This window comes from Microtus ochrogaster, chromosome 2, assembly GCF_000317375.1.
Source record: "Microtus ochrogaster isolate Prairie Vole_2 chromosome 2, MicOch1.0, whole genome shotgun sequence".
Classification (NCBI taxonomy): Eukaryota; Metazoa; Chordata; class Mammalia; order Rodentia; family Cricetidae; genus Microtus; species Microtus ochrogaster.
The window spans coordinates 8064523-8078123 of NC_022010.1; the positions used below are offsets into that span (position 1 = coordinate 8064523).

At 55.4% G+C, this 13601-nt stretch overlaps 1 protein-coding gene across 1 annotated transcript in view; it reads left to right on the forward strand.

Annotated features, from left to right (window-relative positions):
- The window catches only part of Tesc (tescalcin), a 30873-nt gene extending 17477 nt beyond the window's left edge, over window positions 1–13396 (forward strand). The window contains exons 3-8 of the mRNA XM_005344340.2: window positions 4808–4888; window positions 6559–6698; window positions 8014–8075; window positions 8173–8280; window positions 11064–11111; window positions 13152–13396. Coding sequence (XP_005344397.1) covers window positions 4808–4888; window positions 6559–6698; window positions 8014–8075; window positions 8173–8280; window positions 11064–11111; window positions 13152–13229 — 517 coding nt within the window. The 3' untranslated portion in view covers window positions 13230–13396. The remainder of the gene's footprint in view (window positions 1–4807; window positions 4889–6558; window positions 6699–8013; window positions 8076–8172; window positions 8281–11063; window positions 11112–13151) is intronic.
- The last annotated feature ends 205 nt before the right edge of the window (window positions 13397–13601 follow it).

Sequence of the window (13601 nt, forward strand, 5' to 3'; positions counted from 1 at the left end):
TCCTTCCCTCCCTCCCTCCTTCCCTCCTTCCCTCCTTCTCTTTTTCCCTCTCTCAGAGCCAGCCTTCTGCATAAAGCAGTCTGCTTCTTTAGCTTTGGTCTGAGCATTAAGCTTGCAGATGCACACATCTGGTTCCCAGACATCTGGCAAATGGGCCAGGTTGTTGCACCCCACCTGAGATGTGGGGCAGAGCCTGGCTGATCTACTTGGAGGGTGTAGGAGTCCTGAGTCCTTTGGGGGAGGGGGTGCCACAGAAATTCCATCTGCACGGATGTGAGTTTGGGATCCGGGGGTGGGGGTCAAGCTGTAAGGTGTTGAGGGACACCCATGCCATAGGCACGCAGGACCCTGGCTCTTAGCAGAGTTAATAGTCACCTTCCAATCCCATGTAGGTGCTCACACAGCCGGTGTCCAGGGACTGTCCAGGAAGCTATGGCATCTAAGCCAACCTAGTGTGTATCATGAGCTGCATGATCAGTCAGGTTCCTTGGGGCTGTAATGGGGAGAGCAGCCTCTGGCTTCTCTGGAGAGGTCATGCCTTGAGATGCTTCTTGCACGGTGTGTGCCTGACCAGGGCCTTAGCCCAAATGCCACAGCAAACTGCAGCCGCCCACCCACTTGGTGTCCCACGGCACACTCTTCACCCCTCCAGCTGTCCCTTAGTCACAGTGAATGGGGCCTGTCTTTTGCTGACCCCTCCTGCCTGACCCGAAGCTGCCCTGTGGTGTGTGTCTGTCTCTCTGTCTTGTTTCTGGCCCATCAGGAAGTGCACAGTTCTACCAAGAGTCTGGGATTGCTGTCCTGCCCTCTTGTGTCTCTGCTCATCCCACTCAGTGTCAACCCCAGCGTCCTCTCCCATCCTCGGTTTCTGCACAGCATTGCCTGGGAAGACATAGTCCTTTCCCTGAAGAGTCCCCATGAGGCCTCAGTTTCCCCAGGGTGGGCAAAGTGTACATTCTGTGTGTTTATTCTGAGCTCTGAGGCCTAGCAGAGTGACCTTGGCAGTTGAGCTGGGCCTCCGAGGCCAACGGAAACTAGCCCACAGCACTGGGCTTGCAGAAGAGGCCAGCCCCGCCCTCGGTGGTTTTCTTAGCTTCATGTGCCCTTTGTGGGCTGGATGCTTTTCCTACCCTCTTTGTGACTCTGGGGGTGGGGGAGGGGACGAGACTGGCACTGGGCAAGTGTGGGTGCCCATAGAGCTCTAATTCTCAGCAAAGCTTAAAAGTACAGCCGGGAGGAAGCGGGAGGGGAGCCCCCCGGGGCCGGAGCGCTTCTGCTGGCCCTCTGTGGCCCCATCCTCTTGTCAGTGAAAGTGGACCCATCATTGTCACTGCTTGTAAGTGTGAGGGTGACATGGGGAGGGCACTTCAGAACTTGGGGGAGATGATGTAAGATACCCTGGGGCTTCAAGCTGCCAGAGGACCCATGGAAGGTGGGTGTCTCTGCGGGTTTTCTGCGGCCATTCTCCTTGCTGGTCACCAGGGCGGCCATGCTGAACTGATGACGGCGAGTGGGTCAGTTCAGTCCCCACGGCAGTGACCTGAGAGCATCCAGGGCCCCAGGGTGGGGCAGAGCCCTTGCAGTTAGCTCAGTGAGGGCCTGCTGGGCATGAGGCAGAGACCCTGAAGCTGCTTGGCTTGTCCAAGCTTGAGCCCCAAGACTTGCCTTTTCCTTATCAGAGTGTGGGGTAGCAGAAGTCAGGGGTGTCTGGGTACCAGATGGCAGACCTGCTTCTTTTGAGTGAATGCTTCCGGACCAAGGCCAAGAGGCTGGACGGTAGCTGCTGCCCTTGTTCTCCATTTCTTTCCTCCCTCCCCCTCCCTTTTTGGGGGCCTCCAACAAGCGCCCTGTACTGAGCTACACCCTAGCTTTTATTCTCCCTTGAGACTGGGGGTGGTGGTTGCCAAGCTGTGTGGGCTGGCCTCAATCTCAATCCTCTTGCCTCAGCTTTCTGGGGTGACAGGTGCTGCCACTCCTGGCTAGGAAGCTGCTGCTTCTCTCTGCCGCCTTTGTCTCTGAAATGGGTTAAGTACCTGCCCTCCATGGTATTGTCGTAGGGAGTGGAACTTTCATCCTTGGGAGAGTTGCCCTGGTGGCTGTCACTAATATGATCATGGCTGCAGTGCCACGGTCCACATTGCTCCACTGTGTTCATGTGTGACACCCCCATCCCAGTGTCCTCAGCATTTCCACAATCCCCAGCTTACAGCTGCAACATCGGAGGCTGGGGTGGGGGTAGCATCCCCTCTCCCAAGATCTTAGGCTGCAGAGGGTGGAGCCTGGGTCAGCAGCCATATCTCTGTACTTTAGCCCATCACACTGGTGCAGAGAGAAGCGTTAAGTTTGCACCCATATCACAGATGAGCAGACTGATCCTCACAGAAGCAGTGCCTGAGGTGAGGTGTGGGTGGGATAGGAGTGTGGGTCTGGCAGGCACCTGTAGAGACGGAGAGCAAGGAGCACGGGCAGGACAGTACCAGGAGTGTGAGCGTGGCTTTGCTCTGCCTGGGTTCCAGTGTGACTCCCCACAGCTGGGTGAGCCTGGGCAGGGGACTGGCTCTCTCAGTGTCTCACCCGTTACTTCAGGGAGTCACAGGAGTCCCGGTTGGGTGTCCCCCAAGTGAGGTACACACCACAGGCCTCATAGCTCACACAGCCACTGTGACTGTCATCTGAGCGCTGGCCTGCAAGGTGGGGAGGGCTCTGATGATCTGATTGTCTCCATGGTGCCTCGGTCCAGGGTTCTGGTTTCTCTTGCTTCCCTCTGTGGTTGCATGGGGGTGGGGACAGAGCCCTTGTGTGTCTGGCCCTGAGGCTCCCTGTGTCCTCTCTGGGTTGTCCGCTGCAAGGGCAGCTAGCCGTTATCTTGTGTGGAAATTCCCTCTGTGGAAATGGACGGTGCTGCGGTTGTGTTGTTTTAACAAAAGCAGGGGAAAGTTTTCAGTGGTTTTGGGGGAGAACCTGTTCCCATGTACGATCCAGCCATTTAAGCTTTGCTTGCACTTTAAGCAGCCCAGAAACACACCCACCCCCATCACCCTGGAAACCAGACTCTGTGCTGGCTTCCCTCCTGAGCATGGTGTTCTTGAGGCTCAGTGGCAGTGTGTGTCCTTGCATCCTTCCCTTGTTTGGTTAGGTTCTCAGCAGGCAGTCTGTGCAGCCTTGAACTTGTGTTCTGCTGTCTCAGCCTCCTCGGCTAGGATCCCAGCATGCCACTACTTCTCAAGTGCCTGGGACTGCAGGTTGAACCCCGCACCCTTTCCTTTTGAAAAGTGTTCTGGTGTGTCTACACAACTTTGTGGAGACAGTTCTGTTCTTCCACATTTCTGTGGGTTCTGGGAATTGAACTCAGATCTCCGGGCTTGCACACATGCGCCTTTTCCTGCTCGGCCATCTCCCCGGCCCCTCCATCCCTTTGAACTTACCCTGCCCCAAATCTGTTTTTTTTTTTTTTTTTTTTTTTTTTGATTGTATAGTGGCACCCATCACTCCAGGACAGCTCTCCTGAGCTTGTCCTTCCAAACTGGGCTTTGGTAAATGTAAAAGGTGACTGTGCCCAGCAACCAGCTCCTGTTTGGCTACATGCCACCAGTCCAGCCACGAGGGAGGGGCAGGAAGCCACCCAGGGGTGGTGAGAACAGGAGTGATCCGGTCACCTGCTTCTGCTTGTGTCTGGAGCCTGAGGTCCCTGTCCTGTGAGGGGAAGCCAGGATGGGACAAGGAATTGTTTGTGGAACCTCCCAACTCAAACAGCCTCAGCTGCCAACCCCAGTCTATTCCAGGATCACAACCCCTACTAATGTCCTCAGGTGTGTGCGTGTGCGTGTGTGCGTGCTTTAATGAGCCGACCCTTCCCCATCCTGAGCATTCTTTCTTGTCCCCTAGAGTACTGGGCCGTGCCCTAGGTCCCTCTAAAGGTCACTGCCATGGAACAGGCGCAGGCAACCTCAGCGGAGGTTGCCCCCCCTTCCCCCGTGAGGCAGGACAGGCACTTGGGCCCTGCGCCTACACCCCGCCCAGGCCTGTAGCTGCCGGTGGATGGGTTTCGTGTCTTTATTGAAGTGAAGCCCACGCCTTGCAGCTCAGTTGTTAATATGCAGGGCAGTGTTGGTGTCTCTCCTGAGTTATGTATCCAGAATATTTGTCACCCAAGAGAAACCGGTCCCCTTAGGGGTCATTTGGCTCTCTCAGCCCTGGGCCACCCCTCTCCTGCTTTATGCCACACGGACTCAGCTGTTCTACACACATCATTTTATTGGAGTCATGACCTTTCTCTGCCAGTGTCTTTCCAGCAACATCAGTGTTAGGGTTCATCCTCCTGTGGTGGGGGTCAGTGCTCCAGTTCTTTTCTTGGCTGCACAATATTCCCGTGTGGACAACCTGCAGTCCAGGTGCCACCTTTTCTGGGAGCAGGCATTCGACTGGCCCTCTTTGATTTTCATGTGTTCCTGTGAAGATTGCCTGAGTGTGCTTGTTCCTCTTCGGCACATGCTAGGAGGTGCCAGGCTATGAAATCCTCAGACAGTCCCTTACCTTGAGGCCCTCTGGGCCAGTGTCTTACTGCTGGAGGCTCCCTGCCTGGACCCTGCAGATCCTATCTCTGCAGCCTGAGTGTGAGGGTCCCACCTACCTTTCAGGTTCTTCCAAGTGACAGGCTCCCTCAGTTTCCCCACCTCACCCAGTCTGTAGGCAGAAGGCCTGAGGAGAGGGTGGGGCTGTTGGGGATGAAGTGACACCACCCTGCCTGTGTCCCATGCCACTGATGACTCTGCTATTGTGACTTTTTCTCCCGCGTCCTGGAATACAGCAAGGAGAACTTCAACAATGTTCCTGACCTGGAGCTCAACCCAATCAGATCCAAAATCGTCCGTGCCTTCTTCGACAACAGGTGTGCTCCCTCCCCAGGCAGGCCAAGGTGGGCCACCTCTGTCCCACCCGCTAGCTCCCAAATAATGACACAGAGACCTCTTATTAATTATGAAAGCTCTGCCTATAGCCTAGGCTTGTCCCACCAGCTCTTGTAACTTAAACAAACCCATCCATTTTAACCTACGTTTTGCTGCGTGGCTCATTACCTCATCTCTTGGTACTGCCCACGCTGCTTCCTAGATGTCTCCTCCTCTCTCACCCCGGAAATCCTGCCTATTCCTCTTGCCTAGCTATTGGCCGTTCAGCTTTTCATTACACCAATCACAGCAGTGCACCTACACACAGTGTACAAATGTATCACAACCCAGGGTGACATTGGACAGCCCTCCTGACTCCACTTTTGGGTTAGTCATTGCCAGCAATGGCTGTGTAACAAATGCGTCCAAAGAGAGTAGGTACTTTGGGTTTTGTTTTTTTATGTTTGCATGTGTGCGAATGTTCATATATGTAGGTATACATATATGTATATGCATATATTCATGTATGCAGGTGCACATGTATGTATACATGTATGTTTGTGTACACCGGTGTACATGTATATATATGCAAACATGTTCATGTATGCAGGTATACATATATGTATATTTGCATGTTTGTGTACGCAGGTGTACGTGTATGTATATGTGTACATGTTTGTATGCAGGTGTACATGTATATATATGCGTACGTGTTTGTGTATGCAGGTGTACATGTATGTATATTTGGATGTTTGTATGCAGGTGTACGTGTGTGTATATGCGTACATGTTTGTGTATGCAGGTGTACCTGTATATGTATGCAGACATGTTCATGTATGCAGGTGTACATGTATGTGTATGTGCACGTGTTTATGTATGCAGGTATACATGTATGTTTATGTGTGTGTATGTGCGTGTGGAGGCCAGAAGACAACTTTAGCTGGTATTCTCAGGCACTGTCCTTGCTTTGAGACAGGGCTACTCACTGGGATCCTCCTGCCTCCACCTCCCCAGAAGTGGGGCTACAGGCACACACTACACTCAAACCTAGCCGTGTTTGCCTGACAGGCACTTCACATACTGAATAGGCTTTATACATTTTACCTATGACTCTGGGATGGAAGGAACCCAGGCTCTCCCCCGGGCATCTGCCTCCAGTCCCAAGCCCAGCATTGACTCCTCATGGCTTCTGGGTGCCAGGAGGCCCCAGTTGGATCCTCCTCCCACATGTGGCCAAGGCTAAGAGTAGGAGGTATACCTCACAGGCTCATGGCTGGACACGGCTCTGTCCCAGCTGGTGGATGATGAGGGTTCTGACCTCTCAACTGAGGGGTCTGTCATTTGATGGTGTTACTGGGAAGTAACTGAGCTAGGCTGGCAAGGGGGGCTGTGGCAGGCAGCTCAGGAGAAGATGCTTGGGAACATGTATGCAGAGGGCCATGTCATGAGCTTACGTGTGTGTGTTTGTGCATGTATGTGCACGTGTGTGTACACACCACAGAACTCTACATGTAGAGGTCAGGAAAGTTGACAGACGTCAGTTCTTTCACCACGTGGGTCCTGTGGCTTGGCTTCTGGTCAGCAGATTTGACTGCAGGCACCTTTACCCACCAAGTCATCTCAAGAGATATTTCCTATGTCCTGAGGTCCTCCCTCCCCTCTGCCCTCTTAGGAACCTGCGCAAGGGATCCAGTGGCCTGGCTGACGAGATCAACTTCGAGGACTTCCTGACCATCATGTCGTACTTCCGGCCCATTGACACCACCCTGGGCGAGGAGCAAGTGGAGCTGTCCCGGAAGGAGAAGCTGAAATGTGTGTGCTGGGTCCTCAGGAGCGCGAGGCTAGGCCGTGGGTGGGAAGGAGGGGGACAGCAGGGGACGTAGCCTGGGCCCTTACAGCCTCAGTCTCTAACAGCAGCATTGGTGTGGCCTCATAAAAGTTCAGCAGCTCCCGGCTTTGGGGGACAGGGAAGGTGGGGGCTGCGGGGTGATGTACTTTAAAGAGACATGAGGTTTTATTTGAGGCCTGGGCTTAGCTGTGTGACCCTGAACCCAGGCACGGGGTGCTGACTGCGAAATGAGTGGCTGTGGGGCTGAGGACTGTGCTGCAGACAGAGCCTCACATCTGGGGCTGGGAGCCCGAGTCTGGGGTCCCACACTGCTCCCCCATGGTGTGCTGTGAGCACAGTCTGACAGCCTTCTCCTGAGGCTCCTCCGGAGATCGCCATCCTGGCTGGACTGGGGAAGGACCTCAGGAGTCACTGTCTCCTTCCACCGCTGCCATCTTCCCCACGGTTCCTGAGGGCCCTCCCCACCTCCTCAGCTATGTTTAGCCTGGGTGTGCACGTGAGGGGGGGGGGGGTGGGAACTACCATGCTGGGTTCTCCTAGGTTCCTGTATCACTGCTCAGGAGATGCCCAGAGTCCACCCAGACTGCTCTGAGGGCTAGGGTGAGAGCCGTGAAACCAGAGGAAAACAGGTCTGAACTGGTTCAGGACCCCTGTCTTAACATGTCCTGGACTTGATAGCCCATCTGTGAAATGGACCGTGACAGCCCTGTTCTCACAGGGTCAGGGTAGGACACCGTGACCAGGAAATACTTGGATGGTTCTAGGCATCTGGTTCCTGGTAAATGCCAGAGCAGAGTGTGGGGGGGTGCTGGGGTGGGGGGATCACCCACTCAGCACCTCCTCTCCATGGGACTGCTGCCAAGGCTGAGAGAGGCAGCCAGGCCCTCCCTGCTAATCTTCTGCCACCCTCAGGATCCACCTAGGACTGGCCAGCAATCAGGATGTGGGCAGTGTGGCTCGGGACCTGGCATTTTAAGATAACACCCAGTTAGCTTTGTGCTCGTGAGGTGTCCAGTCCTGTCACATGTCTGAAATGTAGTGGTGGTGGCAGGCGATGCCTCCAACTCCCATTTTATAGGTGGGAAACTGAGGCTTAAGAGAAGTCACTGGCTCAAGGCCCCTAGGAAGAGAGCAGTTGGGCCCCTTGGGTGCCCTTCTGTCCTAAGGCTTTGTCATTCAGATCTTGCCACAGTGCCTCAGAGCAGGACCCAGGGAGAATGGGACAGGCTCCATGCCTGCCTTTGCCTAACTGGCTGCTACCTCCTCTGCTGCCCACAGTTCTGTTCCATATGTACGACTCGGACAGCGACGGCCGCATCACCCTGGAAGAGTATAGAAATGTAAAGTATGCTCCCTTGGCCCTGCCTGGGGCTCCTGGCGCCTCCCCCTCCTGGACCATCGGAATCCCAAGGTCACCAAGTGTCTGCCCACTGGCAGGTGGTGGAGGAACTTCTTTCTGGAAACCCTCACATTGAGAAGGAGTCAGCTCGATCCATTGCAGATGGAGCCATGATGGAGGCTGCCAGTGTGTGCGTGGGACAGATGGTGAGCACCCCTGGGGGTACAGGGAGGGAAGGACAGGGCGCAGGAGTCCACCAGCAGATCCCCCCTCGTGCCCAGTTCCACATCGCCTTTCCTGTGGTTGTTGAGGGTCTCAGTGGCAGGAGCCAGTTGTGTGCCCTGCTCGCTGTGCTAACCTGAGACTGGCAGGGAGCAGAGCTCGGAACCCACTGCAGGCTCTCTGTCCCCAGGAGACTGCTGTCCTGGAAAGCTGTGTGACTTGGAGAATCAGAACTCACAGTCTGGGTGGTGCCACCGTGGCCTCCCGTACCCCTCTGGGTAGCATGGAGCACGGTGTCCTGGGAGCATTGCCTCCTCAGTTAGAAAAGTGGGGTGTTCTCAGGCTTCAACACCGGTCTCAGCACCTGTCATCTGTGAAGACCACTGGTGTTGGGGGGCAGCTGAGGGACTGAGCGTGGGCTCTGCCAGATGTGCACACTGGTTCATGGTTTCTGCTTCATTCTATCACTAGGGAAACCGATGCTCAGCCCAAAAGATTCTGTGGCAAGTTTGACCTTTTCTTGGAGGGTGGGGTGCAGCCTAGCAGCCCAGCAGCCCAGCAGCCCCAGAACCGACTAGGGCGGGTAGATGTCACCTCTAGGGCCTGGGCTTCCAGCAAGCTCTGGCCTCCTTGTACCTGTGTTGACAACAGCCTCAGAGTGGAGGCGGCTCCATGCTGGCTCCCACCTTCCATGTCACTTGCCTGTCACTGAGGATCCTCACTCCCCAGAGGCAGGGCTGCCTTCCTGGCTTGTACTTATCTGTGCTTCTCTCAGGAGAGGCAATTGGCCCCAGTAAAACCTCTGCGCTCTGTGTATACCGCCTCAGGGAAGGGCCCCGACCCGATGGGGAGCAGAGCTCCTCCTTGTAACTGGGGCAGAGCCAAACACCCATTTGGTTTGATTACACTCTCCTGTAAATGACTCCCCGTCCCACGCCACTTTCAGCCGGCGACTTCTCTTAATTTGCTGTAGTGAAACTGTTGGCAGCTGGTGCCTGCCTCACAGGTGGGATCCCCAGGAGGGCGGGGACAGAGCCACCAGGGAGCCTGGCACATGTGCCTATGACGGAGCACACACTGTGTGCACCAGCCAGATCAGCACAGACCCAGCTGGGCTGAGCTGTGGGTCAGGGCGGCCGCTGGCTTCCGATGATGGTTAAGGCTTCTGACCACACCGCTCACCAGAGACCAGAGAGCCACCCACCATCCCTGCTTTGATGTCCTTCCAAAGCCACTGACTGACTTAGGGCGGTGACTCTTTAAGTACCATCTCCAGACCTTGTCTGTGCAGGGATCTTGGTGGGGAGGGAGAGGGAGGGGCTGCTAAGTTAGATTCCATCCTGGCTTCGCCAACTCCCAGCCTCCATCCTTGCCAGCCCCACACTCCTGCTGGATCCCCTACAGCGGGGCGGGTCTATAATTAGCTCCCTCACCCAGCCTGGGAGCCTGGTGCCCTGGAGAAGGAGTGGCCACTTCTCTTTCCCTGAGCATGAGGAACAGAGGAAAAGCCCCAGGGGACAGGGCAAGCCCAGGCCAGTGGAAAACTGGGGGAGGAGGGGTATGAAATGTTTGATAAAACAAACCATAAAAGAACATTGACCCTTGCTTCCAGGGGCGACCAGGAGAGGGTGGAAGGTCACTCTCTCTCCATGCCCACTCAGCACCCTGCCCTGTAGGGAACCACTTTTTCCCCTACAGTGCCAGCAGACATATCATGTGTGGGTCTTTGCTGTTGTGTTGGGTCACTTGTATTTTGGGGGCTCTGGGATTTGAACCAGCGCCCCCCACACTAAGCTCAGGCTGTACCACCATCTGCCTAGCCCGACTCCACGTGCAGTTTCACCAGGTGGCCTTGATTGGACAGCATTCTTCCCCTTGGCAGACATCTGTCCAAAGGGCAGAGGGGCCTTGGGAGCTGCAGGCACTCGCTCCTTGTAGGGTTACTATTTCTTCTTGGCTGAGTGGACATCTCAGCCTTTCTCTGCCGAGAAGAGCTAACCACTGGTAGCCACGAAGGGCCAAGCCCTGCTGAAGGACTCTGGGGCAATGTGGGGAAGCCTAAGGATCCAGTAGGAACCTGTGGGGCTCTACAGTGGTGTCCACTGTCACAAGGGGATGCTGGGTGTTTTGGAGACTGGTTTGGTAGTTTAGGGGGCAAGGGTCAATACTCTTTTAGGGTTTCTTTGTTTCAGAAAACAAGTCATTAAAAACCAGTTTTCCACTGGCCTGGGCAGAGCCCTGGTACCATCCCTTCTGTCCCTACAGAGGAGAGACATGGAGGGAGACTTGCTTTGTCAAGCATGCCAGGCCCCTGGCTGAAGCCACATTCTGTCCTCTGCATCCTGGTTATCACAGTGACTCGTTGGCATGAGGGTGGCCACAGAGGGCCTTCTATTCCCTTCTCCTTCCCCCAGTGGGCTGTGAGTTAGATTAGCCCAGAATAGTTCTGTTATCAGTACAGGGAGCCGAGACAGGACCCAGGCTGGCAGGGCGTGACTTGGTGGCTGGACATTTAGGGAGGGGGAAGGTGGACTGTATTGGGAAAGAGGGCCCATGCCTAGGAGTCCACTGTTTCCCCACCTGGCACTCCTGGGGGACCCTAGTGGGATGAAGTCTCTACCTCTTTTGGGGTTCCAGAAGACTGGCCTTGGCTGGGGACACATGACCCCCCTTTCTAACTTTACCTTTGTGCTCTGGGTGGTGACCTGTCTCAGCAGAACCTGGGCGAATCCCTGGCCACTCACCCCCTGTACAATTTTGTCCTCAGGAACCGGACCAGGTGTATGAGGGGATCACCTTCGAGGACTTTCTGAAGGTGGGTGCCAGGGGAAAAAGACAAGTGGGCCTGGGGATGGGGGTTCCAGGACATCATGAGGACCTTGTGAAGCGGTAGCTGTCGGCAGATCTCAGGTGCCCAACAGGGCTGTTCTCTAGGGAGGCCTTGGAAACCACGTTAACTGATTCGCTTGGCTTTGTGGAGGGGGGTGGTGTTGCTGTGTGGCCTGTGATCTCGGGTAGATCAGAGAAGTGAACTGCTCTCCCTCGGGACACTGGCACCCCTTCCCAGAACAGCAGGGAGGGATTCTGGAAGATTCTGGAAACTTCCTGCACCTGGATTAACACAGCATTCTGTAAGCAGACTGGTGCAGACAACATGTTGCTGAGTCCTGCCTCCCTAGTGCCTCCTGATGGGAGTTTTAATGGGCCACCCACTCGCCTATCCTCCCTTTTGGGGTGGCATCTGCACCCATCTTGTGGACAGCCTTCCCTGTCACAAACACACTCTGGGGCTGGGAGTTAAGATTGGCTGCTGTGATGACCACGTTATCTGGAAGCAGGAAGAAGAAAATGCTAAAGTCATCTCTCCAAGGCATTCAGGGCATGAAGGTGGGCCGGGAGGTCGGGATACAGGAGGACCTGTGAACCCAGCCAGCTCCACCAAGGCCCTGTGCATGGAAGGAACCTGGAGCCTCTAGGGTTCTGTTCGCAGAGTCAGGGTCGAGCACTGTCCTCTGCCTGCCCCTCTGAGGGAGGCCTGCTGCAGGCCTTCTGCCCCACAAGCAAGCAGCATAAGCCCCGTCTCTCAGGGAAGGAGACAGAGGTCAGCATCTACCTACACTCAAGACTGGACAGGGGTGTGGTGGGGGAGGCCAGGAGCTGCTAGAGGTGGATTTGTTCAGGCCTGCACCGGGATCTGTTCATCCGGGTACACGATGCAGAATTCCAGGGGCAGAAGGAATATCGAGGAAGAGGGTGCAGTTGTTTGGAGCATAGCTAGGCAGCACACCAGTGTGATCTTAGCTCCTGGGAGGCGGAGGCAGGGGCATCTGGAGCTCAAAGTCAGCCCGGGCTGGAGTAAGAGTCTCCGTGTGACAAGCCAACCCGTGCTTTCTCTGCGGCTCTTCAGAAGCTAGCTCCCCTTCTCTGTCCTTCTGTGTCCCTAGTGACTGTGCCCTCTCCTGGAACTTAGCTGAGTTCCTCATGGAGTCTGGGATCTTTCTCAGAGCACACCCCAAACTCCCAACAGTTGGGGTTGCTCAGTGTGGACTGGAACACTATTTCCATGTCCCCGCAGGACCAGTGCAGGGGACCGGGGATGCTGGGAAGCCTAGCTCCAAGGCTTACCTCACTCTGGGAAGTCCACAGGGGTATCGATGGATGCTGAGCGACAGCTGAGCATCACAGCGAGACATGTCACCAGCCTGTAGGGTTCTCCCATCCATGTTCTCATCCTGACTCCCCACTTGTGCCCCCCAATGCCAAGGAACCGGGAGAGGGTGACCTTGGAAGGAACAAGGCTTTGCCTTGTAGGCCAGTGGCCTTGGGACCTGAATGCCCAGGCCCTAACTGGCCAGGGTTGCCAGTCTACAGCAGAGTGACTCTGCAGAGTGCTCGACCTGAGCACAGATGTGAAGCGGGCAGACCCCTTCTCCCATGGAGGTTATGATGAAACTGGCGGCTTACTTAGTGAAGGCTGTCCAATGGAGCGTGCGGGGAGGCTGGCCCAGTCTGAGTCTGGAAAGTGGGGGGCATGGTGGGTAATCCTGGAATGGCACTGAGGAAAAGAAGATTCATAACTGGCATGAACTGAGCCCCTTGGGTGTGTGGTTGGATTCAGGACTTGATTCTAGCTCGCCATGGTGACCATCTCAGCAAGATGCTGAAGGTCTGAGCCAGAGTAACCAGAAGAGAGAGATGGAAGTTGTTCCTTGCTTAGCTCATAGTGTCAGAACCCATCCTGCTTCTCGTCGACAAAGTGACTCAGTCGGTGGCAAAGGAGGGTGGGAGAGCCGAGGATCAGACAGGTGTCAGGCAGTGGTGAGGATGCCTCCTGATGCCACTCCCTCCGTTCCAGATCTGGCAGGGGATCGACATCGAGACCAAGATGCACATTCGCTTCCTCAACATGGAGACCATCGCCCTCTGCCACTGACTATGCAAGGGAGGGGTGGTTGGAAGCTGGGTGTGGCTGCAGCCCTTGGCTCAGCCCTTTGCCTAAGCTGCTGTAACAGTCAGCGCCCCTTCACTTATCCTTCCCATGGGGTGTGGTGTCTGGGACTCTGCTGTTTTTATCTCCAATGTCAATAAAGGTTTCTTAATGAGCCTGGCATCCCCGTTCACCCCTCACGTGCCTTAAAGGAATCTGATCCCTCGTGACAAGAGACTGATTCTAAGGAGCAGGCAGAGATTGGTGAGGAAGGACCAATGGATGTTCTGTCTGCTGGTCCTTGTGTACCATCTGTTTCTTCTTGAAGGATCGGGTATCCACCTGCAGTCCCCCCCCCCCCCCGGGGAAGCCTGGAAA